This window comes from Schistocerca americana, chromosome 1, assembly GCF_021461395.2.
Source record: "Schistocerca americana isolate TAMUIC-IGC-003095 chromosome 1, iqSchAmer2.1, whole genome shotgun sequence".
Classification (NCBI taxonomy): domain Eukaryota; kingdom Metazoa; phylum Arthropoda; class Insecta; order Orthoptera; family Acrididae; genus Schistocerca; species Schistocerca americana.
Window position 1 is genome coordinate 1,103,994,748 of NC_060119.1, and position 27,423 is coordinate 1,104,022,170.

At 40.3% G+C, this 27,423-nt stretch overlaps 1 protein-coding gene across 1 annotated transcript in view; it reads right to left on the bottom strand.

The window, feature by feature from the left end:
- Positions 1-27,423, bottom strand: part of LOC124596603 (putative ankyrin repeat protein RF_0381) — a 228,725-nt gene that overhangs the window by 127,131 nt on the left and 74,171 nt on the right. Inside the window, exons 6-7 of the mRNA XM_047135813.1 lie at positions 11,042-11,161; positions 2,304-2,399 (exon numbers count right to left, since the gene is read on the bottom strand). Coding sequence (XP_046991769.1) covers positions 2,304-2,399; positions 11,042-11,161 — 216 coding nt within the window. The remainder of the gene's footprint in view (positions 1-2,303; positions 2,400-11,041; positions 11,162-27,423) is intronic.

Below are 27,423 nucleotides of genomic sequence, written 5' to 3' on the forward strand. Positions count from 1 at the left end.
GTATCTTTGTGATCTGTACTGAGGGTGAGAGAATCCTATTCAAATTCCTCCAGAACTGCAACGTCTTCTTTTCCAGTTTCTTCACCTGGTCTTCCTCAACCCAACAAGCCACCTTCCTTGATGTTGACCTCCACCTCAACAGTAGCTACATTATACAATCGTTCACATCAAAACTACCAACACCACCAACAATACCTGCACTTCGACATCTGACACCCATTCCAAACCAAGAAATCTACATCTACATCTACAAACATACTCCACTAGCCACCAAGTGGTGTGTGGCGGAGAGCACAATTCGTGCCAAAGTCATATTCCCCCCCCCCCCCTCCCGCCACTGTTCCACTTGCGGATCGTGCAAGGGAAAAACGACTGTCTGAACACCTCAGTACGAGCTCTAATTTCCCTTATCTTTGAATGGTCTTTTCCAAAAAGCATAGGCATGAGTGGTCAGTGCATCTGTAGTGACAAGCAGTCCCTCTCCAAATATGCAAAGAATCCCACTGAGGTTTTCACAGACCAAAATTATTCTCAAGACCTTTTTTAGAAACAAATCTCCCACACTCTGTTGTTCCAGGCCCCTACTGCCTCCTACATACACACTGTCCAGCCACAAAGGAGCTCTTCTCTTGTGACTCAGAACCACCCAGGATTGGAGCAACTGAATTATATTGTCCGTTAGGTTTCCAGCTACCTCTTGTCATTCCTTGAAATGAGAAATATCCTAACCACTATCCTCACTACCACTCCCACATTGGAATTCCGCCATGCACCAAATCTATGCAATATCCTTTTCCATCTCCACTCCAAGAGCTGCCCCACACATCCTCCAATCACCACCTACTCAAGCCCTGTCTCAAGCATCTCCTATCCATCAAAGGCCATGCTATATGTGAAAGAAGCCATATGATACACAAACTAAGCTGCAACCATTGTGCTCTATTCTATGTGGGCATGACACCTAACAGGTTGTTTGTCCACATGAATGGCAACTGCCAGACTGTGACCCAGTAACAACTGGACCACCCAGTCACTGAAAATGTTGCCCAGAATGATGTGCTTGACTTCAATAACAGCTCCACAGCCTGCAACACCTGGGTCTTTCCTAGCATCACTACCTCTTCTGAACTGCACAGTTGGCCACTCTCCTTTTAGCATATCTTTCATTCACACAAACCTCTATCCTCAACCTTTGCTAGTCTCAGTCCTCCATCTACCTATCCCCTTCCTTGTTCCCACTCCAGCACTATATATACCTTCATTCAGCCAGTGTACCTCCTGGTCTTCTCACCTTCTCTGCTTGTTTCCTCTCCCCTGTCCCTTCCTTGATCCTCACCCACCCCCTCACCAAGCAGAGTGTGCATCTGCACCTCTGCACCTAGTAGCCGCATTGCCCCATCCTCTCCCCACAATCTTCCTACATGCTCTCATTCTCTCAGGCAGCACAATCTTTTCCCCCGCCTCTACCCTGCCAGCCTGCCTTCTCCATACTCCATACCTCTTCCTGTCCCCCACTATCCACCCTGGATTGCAGCTCACATCAGATGCAGTTCCAGTTCACAGTCAGACCACAGTAGCCAGAGACAATGGCCATATGTGTGTGTGTGTGTGTGTGTGTGTGTGTGTGTGTGTGTGTGTGTGTGTGTGTGCGCGTGTGTATGTGTGTGTGTGTGTGTGTGTGTGTGTGTGTGTGCTTCCTATTTACAAAGAAGGCATTTTGGCTAAATGTTTAAATGTTTAGTAGCCTTTTCATTGTGCCTGTCTCTGACTCAGTGTCTACCTTGCAAGTTGTGGCAATTTGTAGCAGCTAGTGACAAGTCTACGTAATTCATCATTTCAGACAGTGCTGCCTAGCAGTGAACAACATCTGACAATTTTCAGACTGGATAAAAATTAATACTCCTACAAGGGACGCAACATACAAATAGCCAGATATTATATTTTCATGAAAGCAGCACTGCAAATTAACACTGTATCACAAGAATCAAAATACATGTCCACTTGCAGCTAGTTTCCCAATTCTGATGCTGTGAAGTAGGATTCAAAGATGGGATTTTTTTAACACAGAACAAATCAGAATGCTTATCAGACTCATAGTCAAAACTAAACATTACAGGGAATACAATGCAAGATCACTCTCAGTGAATGACAGGTGATAGAGCACATTTACAGGTAAAGGCTGTGTCTAAATGAACTGGGTGACTGGGTGAGAGGGATAGGGATGAATAAAATAATCAAAAGTTAACTTGGTAAAAATACTGAAATAATTATGGACTACATATGTAGAAATGAGATAAACAGACCTTAAGTGAATGTATGGCTGGCATGGCAATGGGAGTCTTACCAGAGACATCTACAGCATTTACATTGGCTCCCAAACTGATGAGGAGTTTCATAACCTGTCAAACAATCACACAGGTATTTGAACCACAAGGAAACATTTTGATTAAGTACATCAACTTCATGTAACTAGTATCAACTTCGTAAACTGTTCTTAAAAAATAATATATTACATCAAAATCTCTGTAACATATTCTATAATGGATAACCCATGACTTGTGATATATCACCAGAGGACCTGCTGCAAATTGGGGGCACTTCAGGGTGCATTGTTTCTAACCAAAGTGTTCAATTCTTGGAAACAGGAATCTTGTAGTCACCTCAAAAAATTACTTAAAATGGCAATAAATCTTCAAACATATCACAAATGTAGGGTCATATTCACTAATGTGATAACTCACTTCGAGATCAGCAGTTCCCAAAAGTTGCTGGTTCCACTAGCTGTCAGCCGTCATCTTCATTCATGCAGCTGCCATTTGGATGCCCCATTAGCATGACCATCATTACATAGCCACTGCTACCCCTGCTGATCAAAGCTTGTGATGTCTCTGGCGCAGAGCACCCTATCTTTGGGAACCTTTTTCTTTGGACTAGAGAGTCTGGCATGAACTTTCTGCTCCTAATATGTGTAAGAGCCATAAATCATCGTATGTACGAGTGTTCAATAAGTGTATATTTCATAGTGAAGTCAGTTATCTTTTTAACTAATCTCCCGTAATAACCATAGTGGTGACCCCGATACCATTGATGATTCATCCAGCATTACTTGTGCTTGTTTTCATCATTCACTCACATCATGTGCCAGACTGCATTGTTTATGCCACAACGTGTCTACCTGTGACTATCAGTGCAAGTGTAACAGGCCCCATTAACTCTGCCAATTGAGACCATGAACGGACAAGTGAACCTCCTTCAAACTTGGTTAAAAGTGTACAGCTATATACGCTGAGCCATGCTGGCGGCCACTTAACCTTACCCGGTTCAACATGGCCAACGCCTAGTGTGGCAGCACAACAACAGCCACAACATGGACAGTGCCTGCTGCCTAACTACAACATGGAGGATGTTCCAGTTAAATACAATGAGGTCTATCCTTCATGTACATCGTCACCTTTGGGATGGCTTGGCACATCAGCAAATTTCCAGGATGGTGAATCGAACATTACAATGCACAGGGTACACATTCTCATTTACATAGTGTCGCAGCACCCACCAAACACGTCTTTTCGGTGAAGCCAGTCGCCTTGACCGTGCCAGTTTCCACGACCATTGCACCATGGTTCCACTATGACCACCTTTCACTAGCTTTCATAATGGCAGTGGCTGTCCAGCCCACGCAGGCTCCCAGGTCTGCTGCCCCGTAACTCCACCATGACCACCCACTTTGCCCGCTGTTGCAACGGCACTGGCCGTTGCAACCAAGCCGCGTTCTTCATCAGGTTTGCCAACTGGACACACCTTGCCAACTCATATGCCCCCCGCCACCTCCGTATTATGTGCTGCATGCAGCCGCTGCCCCACCCAGACCTTAGGCAACACACCGTTCACCTCTACCACACTTTCAGCCTGAGAGGTCTCCTGCTCCATCCACACCAATCTCCAGTTGCTGGTGCAGACTCAATGTGTGTTATCGGGTAGGTTCCCTAAGCTACTTACATTGCAAAAAGACAACCCAAAAATTTGGTTCGGCATAGAGGACCCACCTCCTGGACATCCATGGCATTTCTGATGACAGCGCCTGTTTCGTCTGCCTGGTGAGCCATCCTCACGCACATACAGATCTCATCAGTGACTTGCTCCGTTCACCACCTGCCTCACACAAATATTCAATGGCCAAATCACTGCTCATCGAGTGCCCTTCCCGCCCTCTGGTGGAGGCTGCCCATCACATTATACACAAGGAGCATTTTGATGACCGCACCCCTTGACAACTTTGGCAGTGTCTGCGTGCTCTAATCAATGACCATGCATTGCCTGACGCCGTCTTCGGATGTTGTGGATGGTCAAAATGCCTTTAGATCTGCAGCTTCATCTCCTGTCTCACGTCGCTGACCTACTGGAGGTTCAATTACATATGGCGCATCAGGCTTATGCCATCATTCATCACCAACACCATCTTTCACACACAACGTCTCCACCATCCTAGTGGTACACCTGTGCCCCTAATCTTCATCTATGAGGGACTGGGAGTAAGAAAATTGGCCCAAGAATATGGTGCCCAATACATCTCCGCAGGAGGAGGCAAACGTGCTGGTCAAGATAGCGATGGAACTCTTCAAGACCATGAAGATGTCAGTTTGGCTATCAAAATTTCTTAAGGCTGTTCCTCCAAAGATTTTGAGAAACTTTGGGTAGCAGAATCAGAAAGTCTCCACAGAAGACTGAGTGGTAATTGACTGGAGATTTGCATCTAACAGCCAAAACCTTTGCAGTGGAGGTCAGTGAGGAAATCTGAGGGCAGTGCAAGAGCAGAGCCTAAGAGTTTATTTATGGCTCTCACAGACTACTGTCAGTGTAATTAAGGGCAGTAGAAGTGACAGTGTCACCAAGCTGGTGGGCGAAAGTGTTGCAGATAAACCCTCAACACAGTAAGGGAACAAATTCTGCCTTAATGCAAGAGAAGAGCCTAAGAGTTTATTTAGGGCTCTCACAGACTACTGTCAGTGTAATTAAGGGCAGTAGAAGTGACAGTGTCACCAAGCTGGTGGTCGAAAGTGTTGCAGGTAAACCCTCAACACAGTAAGGGAACAAATTCTGCCTTGAGTTGCCTCCTGTGCAGAGAGGAGGTGGCTGTGGCCCTGATTCAGGATTCCTACTAATAAAAACTGGGAATGGCCTTGGTGGAACTGGAGGTTAGTTGATTTATGCTTTATAAAAAGTAATACATTTATGTCAAGAATGGCATTTCATACACGCCAATGGTGACCTTCTGTTCCTGGAACTTAGTGACCATCAGGATGAAACTGCATGAGGAAAGGAGCACATGCGAACTTGTATTGGCCTCAGCTTATCTCCCTTGTTAGCATATGCTCCTTCTTCCCAGGAAGTGTCTGGTAGACTGCTGTTTGCAGCTGATACACAACTGCTGATTGGTTGTGATGCCAATGCCCACAGCCTGATGTGGGCAAGCAGAAAAACCAACTGCAGAAGTGAACAACTACTTGAATATCTATTGGAGAGCTATTTAGAGACCTTGAATAAGGGCAGGGAAACCATCTTCAGGAACAGAAGAAGGGAAGAAGTAACTCACATAACTTTTGGGTCCTTCTTTATGGGTAGTTGTGTCAAACAGTGTCATGTGGTGATGGGGCCATCCTCATCAGATAATTTTGGGGTTGAAATGGGTGTTGAGCATACCTTGGCCTATAGGGACCCATTAACAACAGAGTGGAACTCACATAGGAAACATGTAAACTCATGTTCATCTTAAGTCAAAACTTCAATAAGAAATCTCGTAGATTTAGAGGAAACGGAAGATGACATGACGTATGCCATCATGATTTCATACTTAAAAAATTACCCAATTACCAAAAAAATGCACCCTCCAGCATATATCTAGGTGGGACAATAATCTGAAAATGCAAACGAAGCAGATAAAAAGAGTATTCAACTCTGCAAGAAGTAAGGACAATGGGTAAAATATTGGGAGGCACTTGCCAAACACAAACTTACTATCAAGGAAGTGAAACTATCATTCTGGAGCATATTCTGTGAGGTGGTGGAAAATACAGCTATCAGGGACAGACTTCACAAAATCCTCACAAGAATCCCAACAAATCCTGCAGGCACACTAAGTAAGTAGGATGGTGGGTATACAAGGTCGTACATGAGATGCTGCATGTGCTCCTCCAGACTTACTTCCCTCACTGCATGCTGATGTATGACACAGACCAAGATTCAGTGCCTGTCAAGTACTGGTTTACAAATAACCATCAGGAGAACTGAGAACCTGTCAGAGAATGTAATAACTCCAAGAAAATCCAGTGGGCAGTGTCAATATTTCAGCTATTCAAGTCACCAGGCTCAGATGGAATTTTTCTGGCTCTATTGCACCAAGCAGGAGAGGTGTTAATCAGAATCCTATATAGACTGTTTATAGTCAGTCTAGCAGCAGGAGTTATTTCTAATGCTTGGAAAAAAATGGAGATGATCATATGTCTTCAGTGGGTGGGAGGTCCCAAGAAGGAAGTTCGGCCGCCGAAGTGCAAGTCTTATTGACTGCAACACCACATTGGGCAACTTGTGCATTGACAATGAGGATGAAATGATAATGAGGATAGCACAACACCCAGTCCCTGAGGGTAGAAAATCTCCCACCCCAGCTGGGAATCAAACCAGGGCCCCCGTGCATGGCATTCCAACGTGCAGACCATTCAGCTAATGGGGTGGACTAATGCTTGGAAGACTGTGAAGGTTGATTTTATTCTGAAGCCAGGGAGAAGTGATCATAGCAAGAGTAAGGATATGAGACTAATCAGCCTGTCCTCCTTTCTTTTAAAGACATTAGAAAAACTTGTTAATGTGTTCATTTGAGAAAGAGGGTTAACTGTTGCATGAAAACCAATTGGACAAATCATTTGAAATAGCACTTCACCAACTTCTTGTGAGGTGAGAAAAACTCTACACTTTAAGAAAATTGCTGTCTGCAGCTTCCTGAATATTGAGGTGCCATTTTGGCAATACAACTTTCAAATTCATGGTTAGAGCTGCAGAAGAGCAAGGCACTAAATGCAGGTGGATTAAGACACTACTGAGCTGATAAAATGCAGGAGACACCATGATGAATGAGAAAATGGTGATCAACACCACCAGAGCTTGACCGTAGCAGGGGTTTTGTTGCTACTGCTGTGCAAGCTGATGGTGAATGAATTCATGAAAGCATTATGTACTAGAGGTTGCTTTTACCAAGAATATTCATTTGATTTAGTCATAGTAATACTTTGCAAATTTGCAAGTATCATTAGAATGGTGTCACAATGTGCTTTGAACATTGTGCAAAACTGGTGTAGTATCATTCACAAGGAAGTATAGACGGGACAAGTACTGACGTCTCAAGTTCTTTGATGAAATTATAACAGTAGAGGGGAGTAACCCTCGATGTGAAACCAACATGTAACCTCACGTAAACAAAATAAGTTCTAAGGCAAAAGATGCTCTCATGTTCATTAAAAGGACCTGTCAAAAAAACTGAGGTCTAAGTCCCAGGAGCACGTATTGGATAAATGCATCTTAATAAGACCAACAATAATTCATGGGGCTACAATATAGTGGAATAAAGGAGAACAGAATAAGGGTGCTAAGGAGTTTGGGAAGGTGCAGAGCCAATCCAGCCATTATTATTATTATTATTCTCGTGTCAGAAACATACAGGTACATGTACATACATTTTACACAGTTACGATTAAATTACTTTTGACCAAAACTTGGCCACTTCCAGTGCATTTTCTGTTGCTTGTTGAAGGTCATCTTCTGTACAGGAGACTGGGTGCAGTGGACAGCGAAGCATGTGCCGAACTGTCTGTTCTTCTTCACAGTCACACCGAATATCATTTGGATCAGTGTATCCCCATCTTGCCAAGTTAACTTTTGATCTTCCAACTGCAGATCTCAGTCTATTCAGGGACTTCCAAGTTGTCCGTTCCTCATCATGGCCTGGAGTTAAAGCTTCAACAACTCTTTTCCAACCAGAGGGAAGGTAGGTCGTAGTCCTCCAAAGTTGTAACCTAGCTTTTTCAGCAGTGGTTCTAAGTTCCTTTGAAGTCCTAAGGAAACATTGCCTTGATTTCAGTTGTTGCAGATGCGGTTCATGCCCATACAGATGATGGGCAATTTCCTGTTCCACTGCCTTTCTTTCCTTGTTCGCAGCCATCTCTCTTTGAACAGGTGGTGGTGCTCTTCCTGTGAGGTGGTAAAGCAATTCGACTGGAGTGGATTTCAAGCAACCTGTTACAATTCTGCAGGTTTCATTGAGAGCTACATCCACCTGTTTGGCATGAGTTGAATTATACCAAACAGGACAGGCATACTCTGCAGCAGAATAGCATAGTGTCATTGCAGATGTTCAGAATGTTTCAGGTTGACTACCCCACTGTGATCCGGCCAGTTTCCGTATGAGGTTGTTCCTGGTGGAAACTTTTGACTTGCATTTCATACAGTGCTTTTTAATGTGAGAGATCTTTCAAGTGTCACTCTTAGGTATTTTGGAGTCTCGCAGTGTTCCTGTTCGACCACTGACCATACTATTTTCAACTTGCGAGTGGCTTCCTTGTTTCTCAAATGAAAAGCACACACTTGGGCCTTTGAAGTGTTTGGTTTAAGCTGGTTTGTGTTGTGGTATCTGGATAGATCTTCAAGGGCATTTGTGAGGTTGTTCTCCACTGATTCAAAATCTGTGCTCTGGGTGGCTAGAGTGAGGTTATCAGCATATAAGAGGCTCCTGGTGTTTGGGGCTATAGGTTGGTTGTTCAGGTATATATTAAACAGAATTTGAGCCAAAACACTTCCTTGTGCTTCCTTGTGAGAGGCCACTCTTCTGTAGTCTCCATCGACTACACTGTCCTTGAAAGTCAACGAAGAACCTGCGATTCTACAGTCATAATAATTGGTATTAGGAGCATACAGACAACTTGGATGGAGACCATGCTAGACATGCCCCCATTACATCTTTGGGTTGTAGGGGAGGCAATATCAGGGGTATAAAGTCTAAAAATGGGAAACCTTTAGGATATACAGCATCCTGCACTAATATAATCAATGTAGTAAATGAAGGAATGGCTGGGAAAATGACAGCTGACTATAAAACAGCTTCCAGGAGCTTCAATAAACCTTTCAGTGTAACAATTCGAAGTAAGGAGCAGCAGAAGAATGAACAATACTACCATTCTGGAGACAAAGTCTAGTTTACAGTAAGACTGAATACAGGTGGAGGTGCTGGGGCTAGGGTGTTGGATTGCAGCCTAGAATAAAGAGCACAATCTCTCTTAACGAAACTGGCCATAGTATTTCAGGCAGAGTTGTTGCAGAATGCCATGAATCGCTTGTGAGGCCAGGGGAAAGCAACAGGGTAAATTCACTGTGTGTTTCTTATCACTCAGGAATTAGTGGTAATGAACAAATTGATAGGCTGGCCAGGGCAGAAGCAATGACTCCATTTGTTGGACTAGGAACTGTCTTAACCTGCACTAAGTTTCTGTTAAAACTAAAATTTTGTAGCTGGACCAGGAGGCAGCACATAGAATATTGGACTAAAATCCCACACAAAAACAAGTCAGGCTAATATGTCAGAACCACAGTTTAATAGAATTTATGCAATCATGAGGTTGAATAGGAAGCAGATTAAACTCAAGACTAATGACTGACTACGAGAATTTCAGGAAACACCTGCATATATAGTGGGCATAGAGCAAGAAGCCCCCAAGTCAAGACTATCCAGTGTGAAGCACTAGACTCCAAATGACACAGAATATTTGGGACCATTAATTTCTCAGAAACTGTGTGTGATCACTCTTTAAGGGCACTGGCTGACTTTACTAGAATGACACAGATAGAGACTGTACCATCAACCCAATTTTGGTGTGGGCAACAGTGGGCTATGACCACTGTTGTTCTGTGCCACTAAGTAAATCAGATCCACAGGATGTGAGATTAAGATAACAGTATCAGAAACTTGAACTGTAGTAAGTTCAGTCTAACCTAACATATTTCAGTGTCTTGGTGACATATCATCAGACAGTTTCATATTATAACATAGCACTACCGGCAGGGATGTAGGTTGATGTTACTAAGTGATAATGTATAGTTTCCAGTTGCTTCGCCATCATTATAAAGAACTTTATAATTTGTTATCTTCTGGTTTTTAATTAACTTTGCCCTCGAATTTCTGAGCATTACAAATGGATATTTGGAAGTTGTAGTGGTTTATGTTTTGTGATTAATTTCATTCAGTATTGCCTATGTACTAGTAAAGACAGAACCCAGAAAATATGACCTGTCTATGGATGATACTGATTTCCCTTACACTTGATGCTAATTAAAATTGTAAATACACAATCCTAAATTAAATATCACTGATGTGACACAACAAAATCTTTATGTAGCAGTGGTATCACCTTTCATAGTCCTCCAGATGACAAGGTTATTGTATTCTGTAAAAAGGTATGGCAATTTCCATAAACATATATTCTTTCTACCTTTATTTAATCGCGTTTCATAGAAAGTATGCAAGCACAAAATTGTGATATACATTAAGGATCATTCTGTTTTAGCTCACTAAATCCATCCTCCCCTTTCCTTTCATATTATACATTCTTGGGTAAATGCTCTGTGTTCTACACAACAAAAATGCTGTTCGAGAGGTAACACACTGACCAATGCATTCATTGTGGCAAGATGAACCCATTACATACATTTTATGCAGCCACATCTATTACAACAGATTCCACCAAGCAAATGGGTGTACTGTAATGCAAAATCTTTTATCATGCAGTACAGCCAATAAAAAATTCAGAATACCAGTAACAAATATTTGTGTTCTCCAGTTTCCCATCATCATTTCAAATTATGTTCAGTAATTGCATTATATATTTAATGTATCTAAATATTAAAATGCCTGCATAATTAAACATTAAGTTCTTTAAACTACGTTATACTCTATGCTCAAGCCAATGAAAGAATACATTAGTCAAAAATTAAAATACTGTACTCCGCGATTTCCAGTCAGTGCAGCATAATGAAGAGGTGTCCTGCCCTGATGATCCATGATGTCTAGTCTCATACCCTGTTCAATCTGTTCTTTAGCAAATGCTATGACTTGAGGTGGTACCTGCAATGAAACAATAAATATAATCAATTTTCTTGGGTCTTGAGTGATAATGAATTTCTCTCTCTCTCTCTCTCTCTCTGTCTGTCTGTCTCTCTCTCTCTCTTGTGGAATGAGTCAATAAATGGAATATCAATCCATAAACAGCAATGCCTACAACAGTAACAATCCAGTAGTGGTAATGAACTTTACAAATAGTAGTATGTTCAACATTACTTTTCTTTTTTACCACCTTAGATTCAAATACCAGTTATCACGGATTATTATATTTATTTATTGCTTATTTAGCCTGGCCAGATTAGGGCCTTAAGGCACTCTCCTGCATTTGACACCCGGAACAACACATACCAAAAATAAAAAAAAACACTTAAATAGCAATAATAATATTAATAACCATAATCATAATAACTGAAATATATCATATTAATAATAATAATAATAATAATAATAATAATAATAGTAGTAGTAACAGTAAATGGGATTTAGAATGATACAGATTAGTTTAGCATATTTGAAGCCATGTTTACTGCTACCAGAAGTGGAGGGGATAAAGAAAGAGAAGAAGAGTGAAATGATCGTGACAGTGGCTGTTAGGGAAGGAAAGGATATAAACAGAGAGCTCTGCTGACAAGGGGTAGGGAAAAGTTGTCGGGGAGCAGACTGACAAGGGTGAGCTATGTAGACTATCAGATAGACATCTATTGTGACTGAAGGTGGACAATTAGCTGTCTTTTGAAGTTAAGAAGGAATTTAATTTCTTTTATATGTTGATGAAGCTTGTTCCAAAGCTGTGTTCATGGCACAGAAAATGATTTAGAGAACATGTCAGTGTTATGTGATGATACAGAGAGGATTTTACTTTGTTGAGAATATGTATTTCTGCTATGCTGTTCAGATAGTAGTGTAAGAGTTGAAGACTATAGAGGGAGTGCAATGATTCAGAAAACACAGAGTATAATACTTTCTATACTTATTGGCGTTCAGCCATGATAACTGTTAGTAGAGTGATATGGCTGAAAAAGCACACATCACAAATGTACTGTATACAAGCATTCATTACCAGTTCCAGACTGCATGAGCTTTCATACAATAGTCCTTAGAGAATAGCATCACCATAGTCAAGTATTGGGAATAGTCGTTTCTTTATAAGCTCAAAAGGAAATGCTTTCTTTATATTTCTGTAATGAGGGATGTAACACTGACACCTTCTTACAGACTGCAGTCGTGTGTTCAGACTGGTATAAGTGATGGTCCAGAATTATCCCCAAGAAGAAGAAAATGTTATTTCTGTGCTATTTAGGATTAATGGTGGAAGAGATTCTCTGATCTGAGGGGTAATAAGTCTCCTGTGAGTGACTAAGATTGCTTACATTTTACATGGTTTAAGTTTCAAACCTACATTCTTCACACATTCTGATGGGGCAAGTAAATCACAATTTACACATTGGATAGCTGTGCACAGATTTGTTGGACTTGCACTTAGATATAACTGAAGGTCGTCAGCTTACAGGTGATATTTGCAGTGGAAGAGAATAGTTGACACATCATTAACATAATATATTATAATGAGAAAATTAATGGCCTCAATACTGATCTTTCTGTTCTGTGTGGACCCCTGATACTACATCCTTCCATTGCAATCTTTTTGTTCCAATCATTACACACTATTGGAGAGATGTAATGTATGATTAGAACCTTCTGTACATCACCTGCAGAAAAATTTTGACTTTCGAGATAGCAGGTAGAATGTCCAAGTCAACAGCTTCAAAAGCTTTGCTGAAATCCAAAAAACACATAGTAGTCACCTGTTGTTTGTCCATAGCCCACTTCAGTTCATCAGTCACTTCGATAAGAGCAGTTGTCATGAAGTGATTTTGCTGGAAACCACACTGGTATTCATCTAAAAGCTTATTTGATGTTAAATAATTAGCAATTATGTAATTGAATGAGGAGGGGAAGGAAAGGGAAGGAACTGACTATATCAGCTGCATCAGGGTTTTGCATTGAATCAGTGGCAATGAATGAAAATGTGTGCCAGACCGACTTGCTGGGCTTACTAGGCAGTTGCATTAACCACTATGCCATCCAGACACAGTGTTTATCACAGATGATCAGACTATCTTCATATGCTCCCTGGGTGACTCACCTCCCTACCCAATGCCACCTATCTGCATTTACTGTCCATGTCCTCCATGCTCGTTAATTTTTTAGATTCCCACGGGAGCTCAAATGAAATGTGCATCTGCACTGAAGGTTAAAAATGACTAATTTTAGGCAGTAGGAGATCACAGAGAAAATTCACCATTTGCACTGTAACATTATCATGTCCTGCAGCTCACAAACGATTTTGTGCAATTGACTTCCTGACTGTGTTAGGGGTTACCAGCTACAGAAAAGTTTTCATTTCTACCAACTACTTATACTTTAAGGGAATTAACAGTTTGCACCCTTGTGTGATGGTCAAGTAAAGATATTAGCATGGTGCAATACTCATTTAGATCTTCAACAGTTGCAGATTTGGCTTTACTTATTCTTAGACCTTGCAGATTTTCCCATGGAACTGCAGGTTAGTGGAAGTCCTCAGTTCGAGAGTGAACATACCTGAGCACTGCATTCCTCACAGATTGACGATCTCGGTTGTGTAGTTACTTGTAGGTGAGATGATTATCAGACATCAGGTGCCATTTGTGCCATATCCTGTGCTGTGTCTCTGATATTCACAAGGTGTTTGAGCTGGTCTGTAAGCCATGGTGCTGGTTTTCTCATTACTCTTACTAATTTTAGAGGAGCGTGTTTATCAAATAAATTACTGAGTCTCTTATTGAATGTAGATATACATTATTTCTATCAAAGTTATTTCCTGCTGTTGTATGCAAAGAAATATCATAAGCGTCAGCTGTAAGCTCAGACATATTCATGAGCTTAAAATCCCTAAAAGTCACAACTTGTGGTTTGTTATTTGACCATTGCAATGAGTATGTCATGAATATTACAACATGAGCAGACAAACTAGGTGCAGAAATCTGATCAATGCAAATTATAGTAGCCAGAGATTTGGTTGTGAATACAGCAATCAACAGATGAGTGTTTGCTGCATGGTGAGTAGGCTCAAGTGGAATCAGAGTAAGGTTTGAGCGGGAATGTAAGATGTTTAGAGCAGTTGTTTAGAAGATTTATGTTAATATTTCCAGTTACAATTACATGTTCATATGAAGGTGCAGCACTTGATAGTGCAGAGTCAAAGCTTGGGAGCTGTTCAGCTTTAGACATATTGTGTACTACACATATGAGACACTGTCTGTTGAGCAATTTAATTTCAATGACATGTATTTGGGCTGATTGGCCTCATTTTTAGATTTGAGCATGGTCTTGGGGAGCAAGCTTGTACTTGCCACTCAACCCCATCATCTGTTACATCTGTCATGTCTCAGAAAAATTTAACCACTGAGACTCATGGAACTGGAATGGATATTCAGATTCAGCCATGTCTCTGAAAGGAGTACAACATGAAAGATGAGTTCCTGAAACATGCAGTGCAGCTCCATCAGGTTGGCCACACTTTAGTGTGAACAAGCTGTAGTGTAGAGCTATCATGGGTTGTTTCCACTATGAACCAGCGCGTAAAGAGAATGGCTGTCCCAGAGTCAGTCATAGCTCAGCACCTTGCAGAATGCATGGGGGTGGGGCGTAGGGAACTGTAAACAGGCAGGTTGTAAATGGGAGAAAGAGGTCGAAGGAAGAGGAAGTTCGAAGGTCAGGGAAGCTTGTCTGAAACAAAGCGTGAAGGTTGAATCTGCTTAAATTTTCTGGAGATCAATAGAACATGGCAACAAGATTAGCAGTGTATGGTAGTATGAGAAAATTGTAATAAAAGAGTGATTATGCTGAAAATAATAATGTACAAGGAAACTGTTAAAGCAACAGATTATACTAAAACAGGAATAAAGTGATAATGTAAAAGGAAACAGTAAGAGCAGTCGAGAAACCGAATATTTAAGTTTATGTTGCTAATGAATAAAATTATAATTTGGCAGTAAATGAATCAGCTGAATCAAAACTCTGTGAGAATATGAAGTAATAGTGAAATAATGACTATACGGGTGTTGCAAATATGAAACTATTTCCAAAGAAAGTACTACAAAATAAAATGTTTCTTTAAAAATATCGTTTTGGGCTCTCACAGCTTAAGAACTTTCAGCATTGCAGCATAACAGCAATCGTAAGTACCGAAATAATTATGAAAAATCCGCCTCGATTGCACAAACTACCTGGTGTTTACCTAGGTTTCAGCGTGGCTTATAAATTCTATGTCATTGCTCACTGAGTGCTTTTCCACAGCTGTCTTTATGATTACCCTGCCACCCCTGGTCCACACATTCTGCAACCTGAACTGAGAGATTGCACTGTCCAATACTTTCATACTTTCAGATGTAAGATCATCACGTTTGGTGACTCCTGATTTAGCTAATTTCTTCTTTGCACCAAACACTTCACAGTGTTTCTGAACGGCATAAATTACTATTATATGTCCAGATGCTGCAGAAATATAGTGTGCCACCTGACCTCACTATGGAAATTGAATAGCTGATGCAAAATTACTGTTAACAGCTGTGGCACCACTAGCCAGATGGTGCTTGCCAGCGTGAGTGCCATCTGATGTGGCCACACCTTCCAAAATCCTGTATATGAGCCAGCCCAAGGTCAGTCTTAGACAGATGTGATCCTATAGCAGTGTTTTTACAATGGAATTGCATGCCAGTAAATTTAATAGTTTGGTTCTCACTCAGGACTTGGTTTACAGATGTTTAATCTTTTTCAGACTCTACTGGCTTTACTAGTAACTTGTTTGACTCTGACACTCTGCAAACTTCTTACTTAAAGATAGCACTGCTTTGGGGAACATTCTGTAATGGATAACAATTTATTGTATAAACCAGAGCAAGTCCCTGTTAGTTTTGTGGGTAGATTGTCTTCACAAAAGTGATTTTTGACACAAGCAAATTGGACTTTGAACATTTTGTGACTAGGCATGAGTGTGGGTCTTCAGCCATGGAAGAGCTACAACAGGTACTAATACAAACTATGTGGAGTTATCAAGAGCTAATGGCAGCAATATTACTGACAGCATAAGTGTTAGCAAATGCAACAGGTATGCCTTCCATGCTACCTGTGTTTATGGCTTTTCCACAATGTGAAGTGTGGAATGCATAGCCACCAACAATTGCAGTTGTATTTTACAGCTTGCCAAATTCCACCACAGGGAGATAAAAGGCCATGTTCTTCTCAGGTGCTAATCTCAAGCTGCATCACCTGATACAGAAACTAAGAATCTGTGAGAACTTGAGCTGTGTAGATTATTTTCTTTATTAGAAAAAAACATTTTTTGATGAAGAAACATGTTATTGCTGCCAGGTTTGAATTTCGTAAATGAAAGCAGGTCCTCAATCAGTCTTATGCAGACTGAGTCACTGAACTACATGAATTAAGTTGGAATTCCACTTTTGAATGTATGTGCGTGCAGATCTAGGTGACTCTCCAATCAGGGACATAATAATGTGTCTTACTCCCAACTCAAAAGCAAGGAACCATGCAGTGAGGAAATTGGATCATTTTTCTGTTGGAAGTAATGTGAGTAACTCAAACCTATGAAACACCCTACATAGCCAGATTTTTCTTGCGGCAATGAGTTATGTGGGCACACCACCTCTGGCAGAGCCCTCACTTTCCCCACAAGCTAGACAACCCTGAGGGATGTTTCCCAGATCGATTAAAATATGCAGAAGTTCAGCCCATACATAAAAAAGGCAAACAATATGAATTGGGCAACTATAGGCCAATCTCACTGTTACCAATTTTCTCAAAAATATTTGAAAGATCTGCATGTGATCAGATCGAAAATCACAATTCATCTAACAGCATTATCTTAGACAATCAATATGGTTTCAGAAAAGGCCGCAGCACAATCCATGCAATAAATGAATTAGTCACAAAAGTCAGCAGATGTCTTGATGATAGAATGTGTGTGTCAGGCATCTTTTGTGACCTGTCCAAAGCCTTCGACACAGCAAATCATGACCTGCTTCTCCAAAAATTGGCACGCTATGGTTTTCAAGGCAAATCTCTTAGCTGGATGTCATAATACTTGGCAAACAGAAAACAAAGAGTACTTATTAACATCAATGGCAAGAAATTTCTCTCTGGCCGGAAAAACACTCAATTAGGTGTTCCACAAGGTTTAATATTAGGGCCACTGCTTTTTCTTTATTATATTAATGAACTCGATAAATTCCACAAATTTATGTCAATCAGCTAGTAGGAGATTTCACCAGTCCAAAATACAGCTTCTGATTTATACATGCTTATTACAGCTACAGGTGTCAGAAATGCCCACTAAAATGCTGACTAAAATAATATATTACAATACATTTTTGGTTAAGTTGTACACCAATGATCTTAATTAAAGTGATTACACATTTTGTATCATGACAACAATGTTCAGTTTTTGTTAACTGTGCATCAAACATTTACAATATATACATAAATGGCACATAGGTCCTGTAGCAAATCACCCGCTTTTTTACATTGCTGCTATCCAAATTTATTTATATTTAATAGCACATTATGAGCAAAACTATGGAAAATTCTAATTAATTAAAATTGGCAATTAAACACAGAAAACTTATAATGTAGATGTTGTTTATGATGTGTGCTTACTTTATCCACCATACACTGCCATGCTGACTGTGTAGCTGTCCTGCACAATTACCTATGCTGACTTTAATTAAACATTTGACTCAGTCACCTCTCATTGGCTAATTAAGTACATATAAATATGTAAATAGCTCTGATTTGTCTCCATGAGGGCCCTCATATGATATGTTGTACTTTGCTATAGCTCATTTAATAAGACTGCTATTAAAGATAGAGTTCATTACAAATTCTTTCTTAGTTCAATAACTAATTAGATACACTAATGTGCACAGGAAATCTAATGCACACAGTCAGTCCATCTATCACAAGAAATGTCTTGCTGAGCTCTTGAAGTTTGCGTATCAAACTCTGTTGTAAGTTTTGTGGTTTATGTTGTACATGTGCAGGTGTGTACAATCCTGATTACCCATTGTGCAGAGCACAACAGCCTGCATGATGTCACATTCAGACCTCAGCAAGTTTGACAGCCCCAGGTGTGCAACCTGCAGCAGTCTTTCACAGGTTCCATGCCTACCCAGCCTTCTGATAAAAACCAGAGCTGCTTACAGGCCTGTAGCGGTACTGTGGCACACAGAAAAGCTGCCATGCGAAACCAAAACAAACCACCTCGTGTCTGTTATCTGTTTGTCATGTCATGTCATAGAAGGACATTGCACCACCATAAAGGCCTTGTGAGTTAGATATGTTCAAATGTTCACACCTGGTTTAGGGCATACAACTGATTTTGTACCTCAAATCACCCTTAAGACCATGGCTGCCCTGTGTTTCTTCAAATTTCATCTGGTGCCACTGGCTCTAAAGGATGCCCTCAAAATAGAACTAGACAGACTCACTCATGAAAATATGTTACTGGCTATACCACATTGTCAGTGGGCCTTTACAATGGTAACAGTATCTGAGCCCATTGGTACAATGAGGCTTAGTGATGACTTTCATATACATACTCCACAAGCCACCATATGTTGTATGCCAGAGGGTATCATGTACCACTACTAGTCATTTCCTTCCCTATTCCACCCACAAATGGAGGAAGAGAAAAACAAGTGTTCATATGGCTAGGAACAAGCCCCAATTTCTCTCGTCTTGTCTTTGCAGGCCCTACATGAAATGTACAATGGCGGCAGTAGTAATTTTGCAGTCTGATGCAAATACCTGTTCTTTAATCTTTATCAAAAGTGTTTCACAAAAAGAACATCATCTTCCTTCCAGGGACTCCCATTCAAGTTCACAAAACATCTCCATAAGATTGGCATGTTAACTGAATCTACTGGTAGTAAATCTAGCAGCATGCTTCTAAGATGCTTCGATGTCTTAAATTGAGCTGACCTAGTGGAGATCCCAGAATCTCAAGCAGTCAAGAATGGGTTGTACAAGTGTTCTTTCACTCCCAATAAATTGAAGTCAACAATTTACCTTCATTACTCCAATCCTTAGAAGTTCATTCCATTTCATGAGATGATAAATGTACAAGCTGAAACGGAAACTTGCCTCTTACTAACCAGAGAAGGACTCTTTGCAAAATTAGACTGTGCCACCTTATGTAGTAAAATTGAGCTTGCATAAGAATATTTTCAAATTCCCTGAGACACAGCATCACCTGCCTTCCCTCATGCTCAAGATACCGTATGACCTCTACTATTACAACCAGTTACCTTTTGGAATCTCACCAGCCCCTACCATTTTCCAGCATTTTGTACATCAATTACTACATGGTATTATGATGTGTGTTGCTTACCAAAATGAGATCTTGGTTACAAATTTTATGGACGAATTACTTCAAGGCATTCCAAGCTGTGCTGCACGTCATGAAGATATCTTGGTTCAGGTGAGACTCCACAGGGCCACCTTCACAACCTCAAACTCTTTTTGCAGAGTCTGGTGACAAAAGGACTCAAATGCAACCTGTACAAGCTTTCTTTCAGGTAACCATCATTCACATACTTGGGGTTCACAAAATCCGGCGTAATGTACTCGGACGAATGGAAAATTATTTCACAGTGATCAGACTGCACGCAGCCACCCATGAAAGTAAAATATCTATAAGAATTCTGTGTAAGGTCAACTATTATGACCACTTCGCTGCAAATGTAGCTAAAATCTCTCAGCCAATAAATCAGCTTTGACTCCAAGGTGTATGTTTTGAATGATCACCTTGATGTCGGCAAGCTTTCAGGTTTTGAAAGATTACCACAAGCAGGTACCACACTTGACAGCAAGCACCCCTTGCCTGCCTCTGGTAGTAGGAACAGATAGATCCCTCTATGGTATAGGTACAGTACTGTCCCATATGCTGATGAGCCAAAACATTAAGACCTCCTGCTTAATAGATTGTTTGCCCATCTTTGGAATGAAATATATCACTGCTTCTGTGTATCAGGGATCTGACAGTCTGTTGGTAGGTTTGTGGATGTATGAGGCTTTAGATATCTACACGCAGCTCATGCAATTTGCATAAATAATGGGCCGCTGATTTGTGTATGCAGTGATGGCACCTGATAGGAACCCAGGTGGGTTCCACAGGATTTCCATCAAGCGGATTTTGTCTTTGAGGCATCAACATGAGTTCATTATAAAGCTCCTCAAACCACTGTATCATGGTTCTGGCTCCAAGACGTGAACAGTTATACTGCTGAAAGACGGTTTCGCCATCGGGCAAGCTGTCAAGCATGGAGGGATGCAGGTGGTTCACAGCTGTCAGCATTTCTTCGATTACTATCATAGTCCCATGTAAGTGGAGCAGAATGTCTCCCATAGCATAATACTCCTCCCATCAGTCTGCTTCTGTGGTGCATTGCTCATTTCAAGCCATTGTTCAACTCAATGATGGCATTTGTGGAGACAACCATTGACCTAGTGTAGCAAAGATGTGATTCACCCAAAGAGCCAACACATTTCCACTAATCTACAGTCAAATCCTGATTTTACTGTGCCCACTGCAATCATAACTGATGTAATTGTGTCACAACACGTGAACACATAGGGGTGTGCTCCAAAACACTTTTGTGTGGGTGTGCTCCAAAACACATTTGTGTGCATCAGCATTGTGCTCATTTGGCAGAGATGCCTCAGATCACTACCTACCCTACTTTACATGTCTCCGAACCCCATATTCTGTGAAGAGTCATGGGTAACCAATCAGTCAGTGCCTAGTGATATCTTCACTGTCCTTCTCTGTCTTTCCATAGATGCTCAGGACAGTAGCACATTAACATTTGACCAGCTTCACTGTTTTTGAGATACTCATTCACAGGCACTTTGTAACAATAATCTGCCCTTTGTGAAAGTCACTTATCTCCATGGATTTTCCAATTTGCAACCTATATCTTCACTAGGGTGATCCCCTGCCCATGTCTGATCCATTTATATACTTTTGTTATGGCATCACATGCTCACAACACCACCAGGCAGCATCCATGATTGCGGTGATCAGTGGTCATAATGTTTTAGATTATCAGCATACGAGGTGCAATCCAAAATTTTCAGGACTGATGCTGCCATCTGTTGAAAACCTTACAAAGTAGTTCCCAACCCACATGTACACACCAGTCCCAGTGCTTCTGCCACTGGTCAAATGTTTTCTGGAAGTCCTGTTCTTTGAGGGTGTTTATCACCACCAGCAATGCTTCTTGAATCCTCTCTAGAATGTCGAACCGACAGCCTTTCGACTTGAGTTTCAGTTTTGGGAATAACGCGAAGTCACAAAGTGTCAAATTTGGTGAGTACGGTGAGTGGGGTACAACCACCATGTTGTTTTTTGCCAAAAAGTTCCTGGTAAGCAAGGATGTGTGACAGGGTGCAATGCCGTGATGCAGCTGCCAGTTCCGTTGACGCCAAAGTTCAGGCTGTCGTCGCTGCACGTTTTCATGGAGCCATTGCAAAACGTCACAGTAGTACATGGAATTCACTGTTTGGTTGGGTGGAATGAATTCTTTGTGCACAATTCCCCAGGTATCAGAGAAAATGATGATCATGCTCTTCACTTTGCTCTTCACCTGTCTCACTTTTCTGGATCTTGGAGAGCATGGGCTCTTCCACTGGGACAATTGTTGCTTTGTCTCTGGATCATGCTCTGTCCTCCAAACACTTGTTGAATCATTGCAAGGGTCTCCATAGCACTTTTCCCAAGATTTCCGCAGAATTTGATACACATGCACTGTTCTGTTCGCAAATCCATCATAAAATTGCCACACACCAAACACAGAGTATTACAGAAATTACTGTGGACGCACAACACATCCTCCCAGCTGAATGCCACTCGGCATGGCGACTCATCGGATATGCAGCTCTCGCCACCTGTTGGTGCAAGTTCTACTACTCCTACTTTCCAGATGGCAGCACCAGTCCCAAAAACTTTGGATTCCACCTCATAAATACCCCAATAGGACAGAGCAATTTGTTACATGTGCTCCTAAGGCCTAAGGACAGAATGAGAGACCCTCACGGTCATCTACACACTTTGTACGATAACAAGTGACAGTGTCGCATAATAACATAAATGTCACAGCTACAGCACCCTGTCACCTGTTGAACATGTGTACTGTGTGGAATTTTGCCAAGAATTTTCTGACAAGAGGAAACTGATTTGGAAATACGAGTATAAGCACCAGTGCAATATATTGTCAATGCTATTAAAATCACAACTGTGAATGTACGAGACTTGAAAAATAATACATACATCAACATCAGCGTAAACTAAGTTTGTTTTAACAAAAAAACATAAATATTAATGCTATGTGCCAACACAAATAATCTGCTGAGAAACAGAATTCTGCATTGGTGGTTATGATATTATCTGATTACATGTTTCTTGTATGAAAAGTTGGAAACTAGTATTATAAAATATATCATTTGAGTAATACAGTGTGGAAATGACAGGAGTAAATAAAGAAAGGGTCTTGAATAGTGTGTGCCAAAACTGGTGATGTAATTATCTCAAAAAAATTAAGAAAAAGAATTTTACACACATTATGAATGGAGTGAAAGAATATTTAAGTATTTATGCAAAATGATTTTTGGTGGATATATTTAAAATGTTAAGCATAAATGACTGTTTGTAATGAAATGTGGTTGGTTGTATATGGACTATGACTAGAGCAGCTGGTCATGTGGCTCACTGAGAGCATGGAGAGGATTTTTGGGGGTCTTTTGCTGGTGAATGCTATGAGATGACTACACATGAGTGAGTCTGGAGTATAGTAGATGGGAATACAGCTGTAATGAATCATACAACATGATACATCTGTTGCCCTTTTAATATTTTCTAATATTGATAATGCATTTTTTCTCAATGTGAATCCATTGGTTTAGTTTGATGTTTGTGGACCCATAATTTTTATATCATGCTTATTTATCTACTTTCACTATAAAAAATTATCCAAAATTAATTGATTATTTAAATCTCAACAAAATGTAAAATATTCTACTTAGCTTTTCTGAATTGCACAGGTGATAACTCTCCCTGAATTATATCCTACATTCCCATAACGCTCCTGGCCTCAGTCTTCATTGTCCTTACCCATCTAAACCCTTCCCTGTTCCCCTTGTAGCACTACAAGGTTCTCTATTACACCAATGCACTCAGTCTTTTTACTTTGCTCTCCCCACCCCTCCCCCCACCACCCACCCTAATCTAACCTCCCGACTGCACCCCCCTCTTACCGTTCTATCCCTCCCCCTCTGTGGCCCATCTTCTTCATTACTCCTACACAGTTGCCTCTCCAATTGTGCACTGTTGCTCACAGTCTCATTTCAGCTACCAAAGACTGTCGCCGTGTGTGTGTGTGTGTGTGTGTGTGTCTCTGTGTGTGTGTGTGTGTGTGTGTGTGTGTGTTGTCTATTTTCGACAATGGCCTTGTGATGAAGCAGGCTGGGATCTTTTTAATTCCTCTCTTGTTTTGCCATCCGACTCCTTAAAATTCATTTTTTTTATTCTTGACTAATTAATGTTAACATACGAGAGTATAATCTGCATGTTCATAAAAGGTAAAGGTTGCCCCTCACTTTTAAAGAATATAGCACCAGATATAATTTTGTGCTTAGTTTTATGTATGTAATTGATTTTCTAATCTATTTTGACTAGTCCTAGTTAGTATCTTTTGCTATAGGGCGAAATCAGTAATTGTTGCGTAACTCAAATTCTATTGTTGAGTTATAAACAAATATAAATTCTGTACTAATTAGAAACATTTGGAAGACAAAACACTGGCATTCTTTAAGCATTAATTTGGCTTGATTTGAAAACATGTTAGCAAAGTTAGCCCTTGATTTATTCCAAAGTAATTACCAGTTTTGTCAAAAGTATTGTCTGCATAACTATATCTGTTAATTTCATGATTAAACAAATAATTCAGCATAACCCTTGTGGTAGGAGAAACTCTTAAAAAGACGGAAATTTTGTTATGTATTCAGATAATTGAATGAGGTACATTTTAATTGTAATTTCTGTAAATTAAACATTGAACAATGTGTAGTTTCACTGCCTATTATTGTGATGATATATAAGGGCCCAATTTTTGGTCCCGAGACAGTCAGTCCATGGTTGATTTTCAGACAAGAAACCTGTATTGGTTAGAACAACAACAATGCATCAACTTAACTGTGAAAGTGTAACCAAAATAGGCCTTGTGTTAAAACAACGATGGTGTCAGTTCAATTTATTTGAAAGACTGTGGACTGTGTGGTTGGGTTTTACTTGATGTTCAATGGTAAACTATTGTAGCAGTATGCTGACGTATGCCTGCAAACTATTAATGAGGCTTACCAAAATTTGTCAATACTTAACTGGCCATATAGCTATGTAATATTGGGAGGGGGGGGGGGGGGGGGGGGGTTGTAAACAGTGAAAGTAAAGAACTATGAATTGCAACTGTGCACCTGTCAGCTACATCATTTATAGTAGTCCGTGTTGAACACCCCCCTCCCCTCCACCCCATTTTTCAGCCAGTATCACAATGCAGTATGTCGACACCGAGGACCATCAACAAAGAAATGTAGCAGGCAAACGTCACATATGGTGCCCTTGTTGTTGAGGAATATTGTTTGTGGGCACAATAAACTAGGACTCATGAACTTTGAACCTGTGAACCCAAGGGCAGTGTACAGTGCAATGATTTGAAGGAGATACAACAGCCAATCAGCACTTGGGGTTCAAGGCCACAGTAGGACAGCAGCCAATCAGTGAGCGGGTTCTATGGAAGCAGCCACTGAGTACAGAAGCAGCCAATCAGCACAAACAACTGGGATAAACAAGATGTCTCCCCAAGAAAGTTACAACTTGTACCTGCAGCAGCTGTGCAGACAACGAGTCAAGATGACAACCACAGCAGCAGCAGCAGCAGAAGAAGAAGAAGAAGAAGAAGAGGAAAAGTGAATAAGAATAAGACAACTTCATAGCAAAAGCCATTTTATATTAAGTGATACATAATGAGTGGCCTTAAAGAACAAGACAGTGCAACTGAGAACAAAGCTGTAGAGGTTAAGTTTTTAAATGAACAGAAAGACCTAAGTGGAACTGGTTCTGTAAACAATAGTGGCTATAAATCAGACATGAATGTAACTTTCAATGATGGGGATGAAAGTCCTATTGTAGGTGGAATGATAAAAACGTCATCTATATTGTGTGGTGATGGGATCAAAATGGATGAAATCGTTTAAGGGGGAGGAAGCTAGCAGCGAAAGACAGCAAGTGCAACAGTTTATGACAGATGGAAAACTGGAAGTGATATTAAGGCAAATTATGAGTAGTATGTGTACGAAAGAAGAGATTAGTAGTATGAAAAAAGACATTAGCAGGGTGGAAAAGAAAACTGACAGCATTAGAACTGACGTGGTTAGCTTAAAGGATGAACTGAAGAAAGAAATTAAAAAGGAGATTAAGGTAGTCAGCTCTAATCTCTCAGAATCAAGTAAGAAGGTTCAGGTGCCAGTTAAAAATTGCGATCAGAATATAAAGAAAGTAGAGCAGAATACTAATGAGAAATTAACATTTATGAATAATAAATGTGTATAATAGAGAAATAAAACTTTGTGATGACTATAGTAGGAGAGTGGAGGCTTTTGAAAAACAGTGTAAAGATGAAGTCAAAGCAGCCAGGAAATTTTGTACTGAAAATAGGGTTAAGATTATGTTAGATTAGATTAGTACTTGTTCCATAGATCATGAATACGATACTTTGTAATGATGTGGAATGTGTAAATTTGAGAACCAAATCAATCAAATTGAAAATGATTTTGAAACAGAGGTAGAAATCGTGTGTGCAGTAGTGGTAGAGGAAAAACTGGTAAAAGTAAATAACAATGTAGATTCAAAATTATCTAAAATAGGAAAAAAGATGGAAGAGGTACAAAATCTAAAGCATAGAGTATGTAGTGTACTAAAAAGTCCTTCATTTGTTAGTTATAAGAAATTTAATATTTTTGAACCATATGAGGAAGTTCATCCACTGGATTTCATTAGGGAATTTAATGATTTGCCTGAAACATGGAATGACAAAGAGACAATATCATTTGTGAGAGGTTTTTTGAAAGGGGATGCTTATGGATGGGCAGCTCAGGTAGTTGATAGCTGTACTGCATGGCAAAGCTTTGAGAAGGCATTTCTAGAACAATATTGGTCCAAAGAGAAGCAGCAGAGAATTTTGAGTGAATTTTGGGGAGGAGAGAGATTTGGCTCTAAGAAGGGTATTGTGAAAGGTTTCTGCCAGCCTTGGATAAACAAACTGAAATATATGGACAAAGTGCAAGGTAGTGAATCAATAATTATGGGTTTAGAAACTAAGTTGCCTCAGAAAGTTAGTGAATTGCTTGTACCTGCCCCTATTGGTAATATTAGTGATTTCTTGAATTATGCTGATAAAGTGGAGAGGGTGACGTCCTCGGTGGAAGATCATTGGAGGAATTTTGATGACCATAATGAATCAGGGAGATAATTTCAGGTAAAAATGATGAACAAGATTAATTACAGCAGAATGGGCATGGAAATGGTAATGGAGGAATTCAAGTAAAAGAAATGGAAGAGATGATATTAATTCTGGATCACACTGTTTAAACTAGATAATGCTCCAGTTTTGGCTCACACTAGAGCAGGTAGTGATGAAGAACCACTTGTATATAAATGTGCTGTAATCACAGGTAAGGGCAATGTAAGTGATAGTAGTAAGAGCAGTGCAATTTCTAATTCTAGTGAGATGTTGAATGATGGTGTGGGTGGCAATGTTTATCCCATACAAGGAGAGGAGGAACTTTCTATAATGTGCACTGAACCAGAAATAAGACCTAAAAGCAAGTAGTTGGTTCAGTATTCTTCGTTGGTTTCATTATGTGGTGATAATGCTTACCCCAGCTATCTGTCTCATTCTTCATGTTCCATGAGACAGTCACTCTCTTCTCTTATCCTATCTTTCATGTGATTTTTTTACAGAAAGATACTTCAGTACAGAAATATTTTACAAAAGGTTTCTCTAGTGTTATCTGTGTGTATATTATGTCGTTAGTTATAAGTAATGGAATCAGAAGAAGATGGAAGAAAGTAAATTGGTACCATAGTTAAAGAATTT